Raw genomic sequence first — 18071 nt, forward strand, 5'->3', positions numbered from 1 at the left:
TGCATAAAATGCTTCTGTGAGGAACTTGAGAAGCAAAATTTAAGCAAAGCTAGAACTTAAAATCATTTAAAAGAATTAAGCCATCTTCACTGATGTGGTACCTATACACAATGGACTACTACTCAGCCATAAAAAAGAAAGAAATAATGTGATCTGCAGCAACATGAATGCAACTAGAAATTATCAGACTAAGTCAGAAAGAGAAAGACAAATACCGTATGGTGTCACTTACATGTGAAATATAAAATATGACACAAATGAAGCTATTCCTGACAGAAACAGACTCAGGGATGTAAGAACAGACTGGCGGATGCGAAAGGGGAGGGAGTGGGGAGGGCTGGACTGGGAGTTTGGGACTATCAGATGCTAACTATCATATACAGAATGGATAAACAGGGTCCAACAGTACAGCATAGAGAACTATATTCAATATCCTATGATAAATCAGAATGGAAAAGAATATAAAGAATGCATATATATGTATAACTGAATCACTTTGCTATATAGCAGAAATTAACACATTGTAAATCAACTGTATGTCAATTAAAAATAAATAAACCATCTTCATCATATTACTTTTACTATTTGCAAAGAAAAAAAAAAAGATAATTCGGATTTCATTACCAAATGGAGTGGTCCAGGTGGTGGGCTAGGTATTAAACACAGCTTTGCAGCAAAATCTTTTATGTGATTGTCAACTTCGAAATCTTTACAGAACTTCAGATGAGTCAATAAACTGGAATTGAAAGAAAAATCAAATCACAAAATAAATACGAGCATCCAATCATCATCTGCATTGCTAATCAGAGCTGAAATCTCTGCTCCAGGAGTTCCAGGACTTCTCACCACCAGGGGAGCACTCGGGTGTGGGAGCCCAGAAGCCTGGCTGCCCAGGGCGCAGGCAGGCTTTCCAGGGAGCGGATGCAGACTCACCAGGAGAGACAGTCCTTGAGGGCGTTGTAATAGGGGAACCTGGAGACCACGCACACCGCGAAGGGCACGAAGCAGCCGGCCGCACTCCCACCCAGCCCCGACGCCTCCCAATGCGTCTTGCCGTTGTAGAAGCAGTACTCGTCCTGGAGAAAAGCAACAGCACCGTCACTTCCCGTCAAATCCCGGCAAACCCCGGGCTCCATCTTCAGTGGTGCGGCCTCTCCAGAGAGGCACCTGGATGGGGGCTGGACAGCCGTCTTGCACATCTGGCCGGTCCCGCCTGTGCCACCGCCTCACGAGAGAGAGCACCAGCCTCTCCACCAGCAAGGATGGAGCCCGTGGGGTCCTCGCTCTGAGTGAGGTGCTGGGGTTACACGGATGGTAAGACTGGACCCTGCCCGGGAGAAGCTCCTCTCTCCCGACCAGCACTGACGGAGCCTGTGGGGAGCTCGCTCTGAGTGAGGTGCTGGGGTTACAGACAGTAAGACTGGACCCTGCCTGGGAGAAGCTCGCTGCCTTCAGTGAGAGGGGTGCACAGTTAAGAATACAGTGAGACACGAGAAGGGGGCCCCACTTAGGCAAAAGGCAATATTCAAGAGGGCTGGAAGCCAGGTGGGCATTGGGGACTGAGGAGGGGGCAGGAGGGGGCCTTGGCCCATGATGGGGGGATATCCACCAGAAAAGAACATGGCAGCGGGATTCCTAAAGGCACAGCTCTCTGCACAGCTCACACAGGGCACAATATCAGAGGGCCCCCCATGTGTCTGGAGAGAACATAATTCCAAAAGACACATGCCCCAAGGTCCACAGCAGCACTGTTCACAAGAGCCAAGACGTGGAGGCAACCTCAGCGTCCCTCCACAGAGGAGCGGATAAAGCAGACGTGGTGAATGTACACAATGGAGTATTACTCAGCCATAAAAAAGAATGAAACAATGGCATTTGCAGTAACATGGATGGACCTACAGATTATCGTACTAAGCGAAGTAAGCCAGAGAAAGACAAATTTCATATGACATTGCTTATATGCAGAATCTAAAACGATGAGACAGTGAACTCATTTACAAAACAAAAATAAATTCACAGAAAACAACTTTATGGTGACCAAAAGAATAAAGGGAGAGGGATAAATTGGGATTTGGGGATTAAAATATATATACTTCTACATAAAAAAAAATATATATATATATATGTATACTTCTACATATAAAATAAACAGCAAGGACCTACTGTATAGCACAGGGAACTATATTCAGTATCTTATAATAACCTATAAAGGAAAGGATCTTAAAAAGTCTATGTATATATATGCATAACTGAGTCACCTTGCCACACACTGAAACTAATACAATATTGTAAATCAACTACATTTCAATTAAAAAAAATTTTTAAACTATGTAAAAAATATAAGGGATCCCCATGTGGGCCCTAGGGGACTATTCCTCGGGGTTGGAAGTAGACAGCCGATTACCCTGTACCTTCCGGTCCATCATCGTCCCTACAAACTCCCCCAGGCCAGCTGGGTCACACATAGCAGCCCTGCTCAGAAAACACTTCCTAAATGCTTGATGACTGAGTCATCTTCTCCAAACCTAAGCCCAGGGACCGGACGCACACGAAAACAATCCCCGTTCCCTCCGCTGAGGAATGCAGACGCAGGACATGGTTTATACACACCGTGGGGTATCACGCAGCCGTGAAAAGCAGTGAAGCCCTGACACGTGCTCCAACACGGACGAGCTCTGCAGACATCACACCAAGTGGGGAAAAGCCAGCTACAGAAGGACGCGTGTCATATGATTCCACCGACACGAAATGTCCGGCACAGGCAAAGCTACAGAGGCAGACAGCAGACGAGCGGGGGCCCAGGGCTGGGGGCAGCGGGGACTGGGGAGTACTGCTAATGAGACCCCACTGCCTTCTGGAGTGATAAACACGTCCTGGAACTAGACGGTGGGGATGGTGGCTCGGCCCTGTGAACATACTTAATGCCACTGAACTACACATTTTTTAATGGTTAAAATGGTGATTGCCACGTAGTGTGTATTTCACTGCAAAATAACCCCACAACCTAGACCCAGTCTCAGAAGGCAGCTGTGCGAACCACGCACGTGCAGGGGTCGGTAGTACTGTGCCACCACGCCATAGGTTCTGTTGCCGCAGACGTCGGTCAGCACCAGAAAGTGGACGCAGTCCTCTCTGGGCTCAGAGGCCACACACAATCCCCCTGTAGGAAGAGAAAAGAAAGAAGGAGCCTCAGTCCAGTCACGTGGGGTCCGCCCTGAGGCCTGGGCTAACCATAAGCGACAGGACACGTCCCCCCACCCCGTGGTCACCTGTGGCTCTTTGACGGCCAGTCAGGCTAACTCCTCAGGCCGCGCAGCACCTCCCTCATTCCCCCCCCACTCCCCCCAGCAGCAGTGTCTCTGCCGGCGCTCTGTGCTCTGAAGCCTTCGTGAAGGGTCAGGGGGACAGGCCCCCAGGCAGAACCTTCAGGCTGCACCTGAAGTAGGGGCTGGGTCCCGAGCCCAGCAGGGGAGGGGTGTCCAGCCTTTGCAGGTTTTAATCCCCAACACCAGGAAACCCCATCAATTTCTCAGTGGAGCCTCCAGACAGGCCCTTCTGTTGAGTCCTTTGGCCCAGGTTTTCTACACCAGACATCTGCACCTCTCTCGCAAACCAGGGAGAAAGTGAAGCCAGAACAGAAGCCCGCTCATCAGCGGGAACTGGCCCATGGAGGAAAAGGCCGGCCCGTGCGCACCTGGGAAGCAGAGCTGTGGCAGAGCCAGCAGGTCCACGCCGTTGGGGATGCTCACGTCCTCAGGGTCCGGGCCCCTGGGGCCGCCGGGGACACCCTTCCCCAGCTCCGCTCTGGGCCTCTCTCTCTTCTTCCGGAAGGAGCGCTTCCTGTTCTTACCCAGAGTCGTGCAGTTCATGCCGGCCAGCTGACTGTCCTCCTTCATGACAAAAGGAGGCACGAAGACTGACAGCACCGCCGGATCCAGAGAAGACGGGCCCTTGACGCCCTTCCTCTGGGCGACCTTAGGCAGGAGGAAATGGGAGTCAGCACCGAGGCCCTACGCTGTCCAGCCCTCGTGGGAGCATCCACAGCCTGTCTCCTGGCCACTCCAGCCCCCAAACCCCAGGCGAGTTCAGCAGCGTGTGCCTGGCTTTTCCCACCAGCAGCTGGAGATGACAAGACCTGCTTTTAGGGACTCTCAGGCCCTTGCTCCATGAGCGACAGACCCTCCCAGAGCCTGGTCATTCAGCTGCTGACACGGACATTAAACTGGCCCCTCGGCTCCAAGGCTCCGGCACCACGATAGAGACCTGATTTCAGATCCTAGTGCCGCGGGAACCACAGCAGATTACTTGGCCCCTCTGAGCTTCCCTTTCAAGAGGAGAGTTCAGGGACTAAGAGAGGGGACCCAGTTCAAGTGCTCAACCCCTGTGGGCCCCCAGGAAGCTCCTGAGCCCCCGCAGAGGCTGGTGTGGAGGGTGGGCCCCGAGAAGGGCTCTGCGTCTTCTCAGATCCACACAGACACATTTGCTGACACGTGCCCGATGCCTGCTCCTTGGAAGAAAAGCTGTGACAAACCTAGACAGCATATTAGAAAGCAGAGACATCACTTTGCTGACCAAGGTCCGTAGAGTCAAAGCTATGCTTTTTCCAGTAGTCATGTATGGATGTGAGAGTTCGACCATAAAGAAGGCTGAGTACCAGAGAACTGAGGCTTTCAAACTGTGGTGCTGGAGAAGACTCTTGAGAGTCCCTTGGACTGCAAGGAGATCCAACCAGTCCATCCTAAAGGAAATAAACCCTGAATGTTCATTGCAAGGAATGATGCTGAAGCTCCAATCCTTTGGCCACTTGATATGAAGAGCCGACTCATTTGAAAAGACCCTGATGCTGGGAAAGATTGAAGGTGGGAGGAGAAGGGGACAACAGAGGATGAGATGGTTGGATGGCATCACTGACTCAATGGACATGAGTCTGAGCAAAGTCCAGGAGTTAGTGAAGGACAGGGAAGCCTGGCGTGCTACAGTCCATGGGGTCACAAAGAGTCGGACACGACGTAGCAGCTGAACAACAAGACTGCCATGCCAGCCGGGCCACCACACACGTTGCCTGTGTCACCTGTGATGTGGAGGGACACAAAGAGGGGTGAGGAGGCCCCACTCACATAGAGGAGCAGCCTCCTCCCTCCATCCACACGACCGTCCCAGGAGCCACAAAAGGGGCTCTTTTAGCCTCAATTCTTTTTCAGCTCTAACTTGATCCAAGATTTTTTTAAGCTTTTATCTTTTCACTCTTCCCCCAAATAACATAAGCCATCTTCTAACTCTTTCCTATCAAACTAAATACCTGAGGGAGTTCTTTCTGGTGAGTTAGGACTAAACAAACATTGGCACCAGGTTGATGTCAGATCTTCCAAGGAAGGTATATGAACCTCAGTCTGTGAGTGAGAAGGAAGAGGTGCCAAGCCAGCTAAAGATAGACAAATTTAAAGCAGGATCCTCTGGGTATAAAAGGTAAGGAAGGAAAGAGGTGGCCTGGGCCCCATGGTGGGGATGGGTATCCTAGGGCCTTTGAGGGAGCCTAGAAATGGCATGAGGAAGAACACCACTTCCCCAGAAAAATGTGACCGTGATTGGCAGAGAAGGGACAGCCAGCAACAACATATCAATAAGAACCAGAGGTATAACAGGGGACACCTAGCCTTCAAAGGACTTCTATAATGACAGCATTTTCAGTCAGTAATACACTCGAAGCTCAACATGCTCATTTTCATGAGATGTAATCTGAATTCAGATAACAGTTTCCTTATTCTTAGGGGGAAAAGTTAATGCCAAGGACCAGCAGGTCCTTGGTCAGTAGGAACCAAGATCAAACATGGGAAATCCCTATCGTATAATTTAAAATCTTCGTGTATGAAAAGAAATCTTGTCTTCACATGTATGAAATCTTCTCTAAAACTTTCCTATCAAACTCCAGCAGTTTGGACCAATTCACTATGAAAACATGCTGGTCTATTTCCTCCTCATGTGAGATGTTACATCCAGAGAGACTGGGCAGCACCTCACCTCACGGTGAAAGAGCTCCTGGAACAGATCACAGTCCACAGTCAGAGGAGCAAACAGGCCCTCTCCACACAGCATGAGACAGCCTCTGTTGTTGTTCAGTCGCTAGAAAAGTGAAAGTGAAAGTAGCTCAGTCGTGTCTGACTCTTTGCGACCCCATGGACTATACAGTCCATGGAATTTTCCAGGCCAGGATACTCAAGTGGGTAGCCGTTCCCTTCTCCAGGGGACCTTCCCAACCCAGGGATCGAACCCAGGTCTCCCGTACTGCTAAGTCGTGCCCAGCTCTTTTTCGACCCTATGGACCCCTCAGGCTCCCCTGTTCATGGAATTCTCCAGGCTAGAATACTGGAGTGGGCTGCCATTTCCTTCTCCAGGGGATCTTCCCAACCCAGGGATCGAACCTGCGGCTCCTGCACATTGGCAGGTGGATACTTTACCACTGAGCCACCTGGGAAGCCCGTATCAAACAGCTGATGAGCTCTTTTTCCTGAAACTTCCTGAGGCTACCTCCCTTCTGCAAATCACTTATCTGGCGGCCCCCTGCAGACCCCTTCTCCCCGCTGTGATCCTCAGGCGATCCTTGGCCCCAGTCCCTCCTTGCACACCAGCCTGCGGGGCCATCTCCATACCCCCATGGTTCCATCTACATGCATGGGGACAGCTCCCAGGGTCCAACTCCCAGAGCTGGGTCCTCTGACCCATTCCAGCAGAACCTGACTGCCTCCGAATACATTCAGTGGGTCCCTTAAACCTAGTTTCAAAAGTTTAGCTCAGGCTCATGTCCAAAACCCTGATCATCCACCTCTGTGGTCCTCTGAGATGGGATGACACCACTTGGGTCTTCAGAGCTGGGCCGGCACTGTGGCCCCTCCCTCCGGTCAGGAGGGCACAGAAAGGTCTCTACAAACCGCCAGCTGCTGCTCCATCTGTACCACGCACGTTCGCAAACCCGGGGCTCAGAGCAGGCCCTTAGAGGTTCACCAGGAACTAATCTTCACGGTTATGGCCATGAGAATGACCCCTCCCACCCACCTGGCCCTACTTCCACTCTCCCAAAGGGGGTCCCCTGTCTAAAGAGCTCACATTACTCATCACCCCCCGGCCCCAACAGCAGTGGCTCCAGCCGCCTGGCGCCAGCCTCTTACCCCAGTGAACCAGCCCCGCAGACCAATCTCTGTCCCTTGTGCATGTGTGCTGAGTCACTTCTGTCGTGCAACCCCAAGGACCATAGCCCACAAGGCTTCTCCGTCCACGGGATTCTCCAGTCAAGAACACTGGAGTGGGTTGCCATGCCCTTCTCCAGGGGATCGTCCCAATCCAGGGATCGAACCTGCATCTCTCAAGTCTTGTGCATTGGCAAGCGGGTTCTTTACCACTGGCACGGCCTGGGAAGCCAGACCTAAAAAAACGCCTTTGTTTCTACTCATTATCATCCTCACTGCGTACTCCCATGCAGGGATCCCACAGTGCATGTGTCCCGGGTCAGACCGGCCCCTGCACTGTTTGTGCACCTGGCCAGCAGCTGGCCCGCTTCCAGAGCCAGGGCGCCCAAGCTGCTCATGCCTGAAGTCCTCAGTCACCTCAATACATGCGCCCCTGTCACAATGCTGTGCTTCTTCCTGCTCTTTGCTCTGCGGGACAGTGCCCAGCTCATGCCTCAGCCCCTCCTCACCAGAGACCCCTCCTCTCTCACACTCACTGGAGGGGGCCTTTCCTCACCCTGCAGCCAGGGCCACACACCCCGTCCGGCCATCACGCCTGGCTCGTCACCTCCGGGAATGTCACCATCCAGAGTCCACCTCCCCTCTCACAGCACTCCTAGAGGGTCGCTGCCGACACAGTGGTCCTGGATCACCCTCAGAAAGGTGGGGTGGGGAGCGGGGTTGTGCTGCCCTCCTCTTTCTGGCCCTGTAGGGGTGCTGTTCATCCAGTCCCACCCTGGCACCCGTGATCTCTGGAGGCGTGCTCAGTCCGCAAGGAAAGTTGGTCATTACGCTAATGCCCGTGAACGCTACAACTCCCACTAGTTACCTTCAGGCAGTGCAAGTGACGTGGCCACAGTACCGCCAACCCGGTATTTAGCAGTTCATCACACAGCTGTCTGTTTTTCCCCCAAAATGGAAATCCCTGTTGTCTTTTCTGATTAGATAAGCAGTACAATCTCATTTAAAAAAAATAACAATAATATAGAAATAATAATAGGAAGGGAATGCCTCCCCCATAATCCCATGACTCTAAAGCAATGCTCTACACAGCATGGGACACTGGCTGATCATTTCCTAAATGTATAAATGACTTTTTCATAAACACAATCACCATATTTAAATGATTTCATGAGCCTTTCCCCATGTAACCACACAGTGTGCTGACTCCCCTGTTGACACTTTGTGCTAAGTCACTCCAGTCCTGTCTGACTCTGTGCGACCCCATGGACTGTAGCCTACCAGGCTCCTCTGTGCATGGGCGTCTCCAGGCAAGAGCACTGGAGTGTGTTGCTATGCCCTCCTCCAGGGTATCTGCTCGACCCGGGGATCAAACCCACATCTGTTACGCCTCCTACATTGGCAGGTGAGTTCTTTACCACTAGCGCCACCCGAAGCCCATGGGGACCCTTCAGGGTTTCCCACTGTGCACAGTTCAGCACTACTTTTGCCCAATCCCCTTCTGACAGACAGCTGGGTTGTTCTCAAGTCTTCATCACGCTAAACAACGGGCAGTTACTTGTACATGCTTGAGCATCTCTGACCCTGTAATCAGACTAAACTCCTGAAACTGCAACCCTTGACCCCAAAGGGTTCATATTACTCTCTGATACAGACTGCAACCGCCCCTCAACTGCCCCACCCCCAGGAAGAAGACGAGGTCCTTTTTCACAAACTCCACCCAGGGTAGTTTCCTGCTCTCCTCTCTCAGACAAGAACTTACTAAAAAGTAAAAACCACAACACTCTAAATTCGTTAGATGATATAATGGCATTGATCTTCACTATGGGACTGGCTGTCATTTGTGAAATAAAACAGAAATAGATTTTTTTTTTTAAATGCTCTAGGAAAGTCCAACACAGTCACCAGTAGCCACATCTGACTACTTAATTAAAATTAAATGAAATATAAAATTTAGTTCCTCAGGGGCACTAGCCACACTTCAAGCAGCCAGCAGCCCCCTATGACCAGCTGCTACCACACTGCGTGGTGAAGGTGAACAATACTGGTTGTCATCATCTGGGAAGTTCTGTAGGAGAGTGCTGCTCTAGAAATTGAAAGCCAGGAGGCTTTCCACTAAAATAAATAAATAAATAAAAATGTGCTTCCATACACAAGATCTATGTCAGTAACCTACACTATGAAAGGGGCTCTGAGCACTTTTCCATCATCCTGTGACAGATTTATGATGGATGCCCTCGCATCTCTGTGTCTAGTCTCCATAGCAACCAAGGAGTGGAGGGAAATGTAACTGACCACAATAACTCACTAGGGATTGAACTGTATGCTTGAATTCTTTGTCACAAACCTCAATAAAACAAACACCACCCCATCTAAGAAATAAATAAAACAGAAGGTTAGGACACTACACTATCCTAACATCAAGCTGGATATGTCTCATATCTCTGGGCTTCTGTTTTCATGTGTCACCAAATAGGGATGACTGAATCAGAGACAAATGATTTTTAAGAAGTAAAAGCTAAACCTCATTTAAAAGCCCTGGAAAACAGTGGAAACAGTGGCAGACTTTATTTTTTTGGGCTCCAAAATCACTGCAGATGGTGACTGCAGCCATGATATTAAAAGACACTCCTTGGAAGGAAAGTTATGACCAACCTAGACAGCATATTAAAAAGCAGAGACATTACTTTGCCAGCAAAGGTCCATCTAGTCAAAGCTGTGGTTTTTCCAGTAGTCACGTATGGATGTGAGATTTGGACTATAAAGAAAGCTGAAAAAAAAAAAAAAAGAAAGAAAGCTGAGCACTGAAGAATTGATGCTTTTGAACTGCGGTGGCTGGAGAAGATTCTTGAGAGTCCCTTGGACTGCAAGGAGATCCAACCAGTCCATCCTACAGGAAATCAGTTATGAATATTCATTGGAAGGACTGATGTTGAAGCTGAAACTCCAATACTTTGGCCACCTGATGCGAAGAGCTGACTCATTTGAAAAGACCCTGATGCCGGGATAGATTGAAGGTGGGAGGAGAAGGGGATGACAGAGGATGAAATGGTTGTATGGCATCACCGACTCAATGGACATGAGTTGGAGTAAGCTCCAGGAGTTGGCCTGGCGTGCTGCAGTCCATGGGGTCGCAAAGAGTCAGACAAGACTAAGCGACTGAACTGAACTGAAAAGACTTGTACATTCAAAATAATATAACAGCTGAAAATAGACCTGAATGAATGATATCCTATGTTTGGTTACCTGTAACATTAATGTTGGTCTTAGAAGGAGGATGTTACTCCACCCCACAACACTGCTTTTTCTCCTGCTCCTTTAACCACTGTTCCTTCCACCCTCTGCCCAAGCCCTAAGAGAAGCAAGGTATAGAAAAGAGGATGAAGGCTCAAATGCAGAATGGCCGACTGCCCACTTGCCTTGGCAAACACTGTAGTCTGTTTAGTTTAGGAAAGTACCACTGTAAATATTCCAGTTGATTCATCCCCTCACATCATGGCAACTAAGAGACAGTGTTGTAATCGCTGGAGACACAAGACAGCCTAACTGCAGAGACCACAACCGAAACCAGGTCATTTCCCGTCAGAAGAAAAAGAGGGGAACGCCACTTGGCACTGAGAGGCAGAGAGATGGCTCGACTCAATCCACAAGGGTCAGAGGACACAAGAGACCAAAGAGGGACCCAGACTGAGAGGGCTGACTGAGAGAGGAGGAGGGAAATGCAGAAATCGTAGGAACTGGCCTTATACTAAAGCCAAGGAGTAGAGACCACTAAGCCATTACCACACATATATCAGGATCACTTTACATTTAGCTCCTCTGGGTAATGTCCATCCAACCAGGCAACCTTAAATACTCAAATGCCTTTCTCTGCCTTTCCTAAATGTCATCTGGAACCAGAGGAAAGGACCTGCCAGGCTAACTGGGCAGCAGGGCCAGGGACTCTGAACACACCGGGCATCACCACTAACCGGCGATGTCAGAGAAAAATAACAGCGTCACAGGCATCTGGGACAAGGGACAGGGCCGCAGACCCACCCCAGACAGAGCCAGGGCTCCGGAACTAAGAAAAAGTGAGAACACAGGGAAGAAACAAGAACGTCCCAAGCTGCCGTCCCAGAGAAAGGGATAGGAGCTTGCCACTTCGGCTACCAGGGTGCAGAGTGGAGAACAAGGGAAGGCGGCTTGTAAAGTGTTTTACAGCGAAAAACAACTCCTTTCATCGCTTACCGTCTAAATGCAAAATACATAAAGGCAGCCCTTAAGTCTACCAAAAACATCCTTATGCCCTGCCTAGAACAACCCCGGCACCTAGGAGACACAGAATCTGTGGAATGAGTGAAATCACGTAACAGCGGACAAACATTTGGTCCTGGAGGCCTCGGAAGTGCAGGCGTCCCGGCCGCGTCTCCACCTAACCCAGGTGGGCGTCCTGGGACGGAGAAGCCTAGCGGCCGAAGCGTTTAAGAAACAGGCCGACGGAGGCGCGCGGTCTCCAGCCCTCTCTCCGCCGTACGCCTGCACCGGGTCCCCGCCGGAGCGGTCTTCCGGAAGGAGGGGAGCGGGCGGGAGCCCCCAGGCCGCAGCCGCTCGCGACTCCACCGCGGCAAGCTGGCCGGCCGGCAGTTGCTACCGCACCGGCGGCTGAAGGCGGCCGCAGAGCCGGACCTGGGCGCAGCGCCCCCGCCCCGCGGACGCCTGGGGCTCCAAGTGCACGGGCCCGACCCCGCCGCCCCGCCCCTCCTGCGCCGTGACCGCGCCGCGCCCTCACCTGCTCCGGGCTGGGGAGGCTGTCCCGGGGGGCCCCCAGCAGCGCGCACAGCTCCAGCAGCCCCGAGGGCAGCGCCGGGTGATGCGGCGCGGCCTCCGCCATGGCTGCCCCGCGGCCGCGGCCGACTGGGCACACCGGGCTCGGGCGCCTCGGGCCACCCGGCCCGGACTTCGGGCCGCAACCCCGCCCGCCGCCCTACCCAGCACCCGCGCGAGCGGCAGCCGGCTGGTCCTCCGACAGCGCTGTCCGCGGGGCGGGGCCAGATGTGGGGGCGGGGCCTTGAGAGGCGGGGCTGGAGGGCGGGGCCTTACGAGGGGCGGGGCCTATCGGCCCCCCAGGCCTGGCGCGCGAGCTCGTCATTTCCTAACCGGCTCCGCGGCCTCCGGCGCGTGCGCGAAGTCTGCGAGCCCAGCGCCCCAATCCGTCAGCCTCTCGTCTCCCAGCCGGCCGCCTCCGCTCCCGGGAAACCGGGAAGAGGTGGGCAGGGTCGCCAGGTGGGCTCGGAGCAGCCCACCAGCGCCGCGGGTGCGGGAGTCTCCTGCAAGTCCCTGAGCCCAACCCGGGAAGGACTAAAAGGCCAGGGCCACCTCGCGCCGCCGCCGACTCCAGGAAGCCCTCCTGCAAGCAGGGCCGTGGAGTTGGCCTGGCCGGGCGTTGGAGGGCAGGAAAGGCCAGCGAGCCAAGGGCGCCCGGTTAATAACTTTGCCCGGTTAACCTAAGGCTGCCCAAGTCTGCGATGAGATTGAGTAAAATTCAGCAGGAAAGGGGGCAGGGTGGGCGGTGCTAGAATAGAACCTGGGGAGCGCGGGACTGAGGAGGGTCGGGGGATGGACAGAGCTCTTCCACGACCTGCTGCAGGCCTGGCTTGTTCCCAGTGGACCGTGATCCTCCCCAGCCATAGGCTGGACCAAGAGGCTGGTTTCGGGGCCTGGTCACTGGCACAGAACTCGGAGGGGACACAGGCCCCAGTCCTATCTCTGCCTCCCAGCAGACCTTGGGCAGCATCTGTAAAACCGGGTGGAAAATGGTTGCAAAGGAACTTTTCTAGTTCTAATAATATATGATTCTTTTTTAAAAAAAAAATCTGAAATGCTTAATAATAATGTCAAACAATAATGACAAAGCAAGGTCAAAATCAAAACAGGATTGGGGGGTGGGGTGGATCCGGACGCCAAAGGATTCCTTCAACCTTTCCAGCCTGATGAGGCCCCACCAGCTGCAGCCTGACTCACATGGGATTTGTGTTTCACTGTTAAGTCATCTAAGATCGTGAGTCAGGTCTGGCAGCTGCCCGACATCCCTGGCCTTCCTTGGTAAGCCATGACCGGTAGTGGCAACCACTGACTTGAAAAGAAAGACAGAGTTTGCTCACACTGGTCTGGCTCTCTCCACTATGTCCGGGTTGTTGGCGGCCTTGGTAGAGGGCAGGGTGGAGTCTGTCACCTCAGAGCTCAGGATGCTCACAGACGCTGCTGGAGGTGTGCACAGCAGAGCCGTGGGCTTGCAGGGACCCAGGCTGGCGTCTGCCCCAAGTAAGCTGTGTGACAGTTGCGTTCCTCGCTGCCCTGACCTCAGCTTCCTGTCTGTTCAAACGCTGTCCAGTGTGGCCAGGACTCAGGAGGTAAACACGAGGCAGTGATCTCGGTGGGGACCCGGTAAGGTTCACACAGGCGCCGGTGTCCCTTTTCCTCCTACAGGTGGAAGGGTTTAAGGAAGGGAGCTCCAGAATTGGAAAGTCCTGCCGGTCTGTAGACAGGGCTATGCAATTCCCCCTTTTCTAGGGCCTTCCTTTCCTCATCCTTAGCCCTGGAGAAGGGACCAGGTGACCTTGAAGGGGCTCCTAGCACCTCACTCTTGCTTTTTGATGAGCTCATTCCCTAGGGATTTCCTAGTGCCTGCAGTAAGATTTGCCCCATTCTTGAGAGTGCTGATGGACTGGAGATAGAAGTGGATGTAGCCAGCAATCAAAATCACTAGCGCGTTTAAGCGTCACTTAGAGGCTGACATGCAGATGAGGGAGGAAGGGAAGAGCTGAGCCTAGCGGACAAGCCCACCGCCGGGGTGGGTATCACATCGGAGTCAGGGTAAGAACTTGAGTTCTTTAACTTGATGAGTTAAAGAACTTGCTGGCACAGTACCTGCCTGGCAACAGTCTTTCACAAACAGTTTCCCCTCCTTCCCCTCCAGTCTGTGTAGTTTGTTTACTATTTGGTCCAGCTCTCAGGATTACTGTGCAGATCAAGTGGGAAAATAGGTATAAAAATGTTTCTGAACCATAAAGTACTGATGCAGAAATAGGGGGCACGCACACCGTTGTGAATTTATTAAATGACACTAAGTTGTTTACCTTGAAATGGTTAATTTTCTGGAATGGAATTTGGCTTCCATAAGTTATTTTTTTAATAGCATTTATAAGGACTGCACTCTATCAACACTTCTTTGGGCATTTTAGCAAGGGTTAGGTGTTCATTACAATTCTTTTGAAAAAATATAAGGAATGATGGGGGAGCTTCATAGCATTGGATTTAGCAGTGATGTGCATCTGACATCAAAAACACAGGCAATGAAAGAAAAGTAGATGATTTCATCAAAACTAAACAGTTTTGGGGCAACAGAGGGCAATGTGGAAAAAAGCAAAAAGGCAATCCACAGAATAAGAGAAGATGTTTGCAAATCATATATCCGATAAGGGATTAACAGTCCATAGCTCAACAGCAAAACAACCCAAATTTTTTAAAATTTAAAAAGCATTGAATAGATGTTTCACCAAAGAAGATATGCAAAAAGTATAGGAAAATGTGTTCACTAAGCACTAGAGAAATGCAAATCAAACCCCACCTCACACACACTAGGATAGCTACTATAAAAATATAAAATAAAAAAGGACTACTGTCGGCCAGGATGTGGATAAACTGGAACCCTTGTACATTGTTGGTAGGAATGTAAAATAGTACAGTCACTGTGGAAAATGGTATAGCTGTTTCTCAAAAAATTAAACATAGAACTGCCATTTGATCCAGCAGTTCAACTCCTGGATAGCTGTGCAAAATAACTCAAAGCAGGGACTCAAGTATTTGTGCTCCCATGTCTTTAGCAGCATTTTTAGAATAGCCAAAAGGTGGAAATAACCCAAACGTCCATCAGTGGATGGATGGATAAACAGATATTCTTTTACTTTTGGTAAAAAAGCTGTGACCTCACTCTATTTCACACGTCTCCCCAGCTGGTTTAGTGCCCAGATGCACAGCTTTCTCTACTTTTTCCTTTGCTGCTTCAGAGCCATATGTAATAGGATGTAATATCTTCTTATGTAGATATAAATATGCAAATGCAACCAGTTTATGAGGACTTGGTGGTTGATATGAAAGTAAAATGGTCTCCAATGAAAAAACCTTGCCGTAACAACCACAAAACATGGGGGACAAATGTGTGAGATGCTCAGCATTCTCAAAGCAACATCCCTCTGTCCCTTGAAGAAGGGAGGAAATAGGTGATCAGTGATCTGGTCATCAGTAGGAGGGGTCTTGTCACATGACAGCATGTGGGCATTGTAACTGTTCAGGCAGGCCAGCCATCTCTCACCGCTGGATGAAACGTCCACCCTGGGGGCCTGCTCCAGCCCTGCCTCTGACTGTGCCCCTCCTGTGCTCCCCAGATTTGTCTGCATTCCCACAGATTTGCCTGCATTCCACCAGATGCGTAGTAGTTTCAGGCTTCCCTGCAGGCTACCTGACCTGCCCCTGCCCTACCCCGCCTCCTCCCACTCGTGTAGGAAGACCACACAAGGAACAGGCAGGCGGCAGGCGGAGGAGCCTCCGGGACAGGAGACTTTGGCAGGCCTGTGGACATCAAATGGGACACCCTGCAGGCTGCTTGTGTGTGTGTGTGTGTGTGTGTGTGTCTGTGTGTGTGTGTGTGTGTGTGTGTGTGTGTGTGTTTGGGTCTGGGCCCTTTCTTCCCTCTCCTGTGGAAGATAGGATAGGAGAATATAAGACAGCCAGAGAGGGCAGTTATGACAGACGGCATGTAGGCTCTGGACAGGGGGTGTCAGGTGATGCCCACATCACGGAGAGATGTGGGGTGATGGGGTCACAGCAGACAGCGCAGGCGCTGCTGGTCGTCAGGGTAACCACACTGCAGGAAGGGCCCCCTCGCCCAGTGACCCTGCCCTGCCCAGACAGCGCACTCCTGCCCCAACCAGCCATACCCCATTATTAAACTTTGCTTCCTCTTTAAAAACTAATGAATAAGAGGAAGCCGTGTGTTGGGAATGCAGACCGCCCAGGCCCACGTGGAGACTGCCCAGTCGGCCCTCAGCTTCTTGCGGGATTTTGCAGAGTGCAAACAGTCTCTTCATGTTGGCTGCAGGAAAGGATTCCATGGGACGTTTCAACAAACCCTTCTGCCAGGCCCTTCCCTGAGCCGTGGAGGACCGGGCATTGGCCGAACCCAGGCAGCTGTCATCCTACAGGAACCCTGAGCGACCTAAGCCAGGCTTCAAAATCACTGGGCTGATGCTACATTTTGTCAGTTGCAAAATGGAAGTAATAGACTTCCCTCCTACAAATAAAAACCTTTAGCTCTTCTCAACAAATATTTATGCCAACCACATGCTGACCACTGCCATGCGCAACAACGTTGGCTAGTAGCAAAGCTGAAGATTCCCTCGGACTGCAAGGAGATCAAACCAGTCAATCTTAAAGAAAATCAACCCTAAATATTCATTGGAAGGACTGATAATGAAGCTCCAATACTTTGGCCACCTGAGGCAAAGAGCTGACTCATTGAAAGACTCTGATGCTGGGAAGGATTAAGGGTAGGAGAATAAGGGGGCAACAAAGAATGAGATGGTTGGATGGCATCACAGACTCAAAGGATATGAATCTGAGCAAACTCTGGGAGATAATGGAGGACAGAGGAGCCTGGAGCACTGCAGTTCATGGGGTCACAAAGAGTCAAACAGGACTCAGGGACTGAACAACGACCAAGTGCTGACTCAGAATCTGCCCGGACATGGGTCCTGCCCAGCGCTCACGGCCGCATGACCCTGGCACACTGTTCTCACCCTGGCATGTCAGTTCCCGGTGCCCAGCTCTGTGTCTGGCACAAAGTACTAGGTGCCCAAGGAGTATTTGACAAATAAAAGAATGAAGTTCCGCTGACCGTTGATCAGGGTCCACCTGGTCAGTGGGGTGACGCTTAGCAGTGACTCACTGACCCAATAGTGAGTAGAAAGAATAGTCACAGGAAAATATACACTATGATGTCATTTAATGACCGTGGACAAAACACACACACACGTCAGGAAACCCTGGAGGGCAGGGCGTGCTGACAGCAGACTCAGCGCAGGGACAGGCTGGGTCTGCGCTCCCACAGCGGGTGGCGCTGGGGGTGTCTGCATGAGGATGGATGGACGTGTCCTTTGTAAACACCTCATCAGGAAAAGAAACAGAAAGTCGATGGTTTCATCTATTTCTGGAACTCTGTTGTGTTAACAAAATACAATTGCAGTAAAGATACTGCCCTAAATTCAATCACCAAGAAACTACCCCAGCCCCCCGTCCCTGAGGAGGTGGCCTGGAGCTAGGGAAAGGCTGAGAGAGGACAGAAGGAAGACGAAACGAGTGACTTCTAAAGGACACAGGGAAGATAGTCCGCTGCCTCCTGGGCTGTCTCAGGGCCCCAGCAGGCTAGTGGCCGGGAGGATGTCCACTCGGAAACTAGACGGCCCCCCAAGAAGGGTCTCCCTCAAAGAAAATTCTAGGCAGGAAAGGATGGTAGAAGGAAGACCCGGGAACCTGCGGCCCTGGTGCCAGGAGCCTGCGTCGACGCCTGCGGCTGCAGAGCCAAAGCCGCTGTGCAGAGCCAAAGCCGCTGTGCAGAGCCGCCCGGGGGCTCCGGGCCTGCACGGCTGGGTGACAGCACTCGTCCTCCTCTGCGCGAAGACAGACAGGAAGCTGCGGTCCGGCTGCCACTGTGTGCTCGGGCGAGAGGAAGGTGGCAGATGTGAGAGCTGTCTTAACTCATCCGGACTAGGAATCAAGACAAATAAAAATAGACAGCTGACAGTAAACGGGTGGGAAAAGAGAAGTCAGGTACCAGCCCACTCGGGGCCCCAG

At 51.6% G+C, this 18071-nt stretch overlaps 1 protein-coding gene across 3 annotated transcripts in view; it reads right to left on the reverse strand.

The window, feature by feature from the left end:
- Window positions 1-12197, reverse strand: part of DENND3 (DENN domain containing 3) — a 52957-nt gene extending 40760 nt beyond the window's left edge. For 2 of the 3 annotated variants that reach the window (XM_043879941.1, XM_043879940.1), the window contains exons 1-6: window positions 11953-12197; window positions 6019-6120; window positions 3695-3974; window positions 3045-3160; window positions 934-1076; window positions 625-736 (exon numbers count right to left, since the gene is read on the reverse strand). In XM_043879941.1, coding sequence (XP_043735876.1) covers window positions 625-736; window positions 934-1076; window positions 3045-3160; window positions 3695-3974; window positions 6019-6120; window positions 11953-12054 — 855 coding nt within the window. In that variant the 5' untranslated portion in view covers window positions 12055-12197. The remainder of the gene's footprint in view (window positions 1-624; window positions 737-933; window positions 1077-3044; window positions 3161-3694; window positions 3975-6018; window positions 6121-11952) is intronic. The other variant, XM_043879942.1, reaches the window with a different exon arrangement.
- Between the last annotated feature and the right edge of the window lie 5874 nt (window positions 12198-18071).

This window comes from Cervus elaphus, chromosome 21 (assembly GCF_910594005.1).
Source record: "Cervus elaphus chromosome 21, mCerEla1.1, whole genome shotgun sequence".
Classification (NCBI taxonomy): Eukaryota; Metazoa; Chordata; class Mammalia; order Artiodactyla; family Cervidae; genus Cervus; species Cervus elaphus.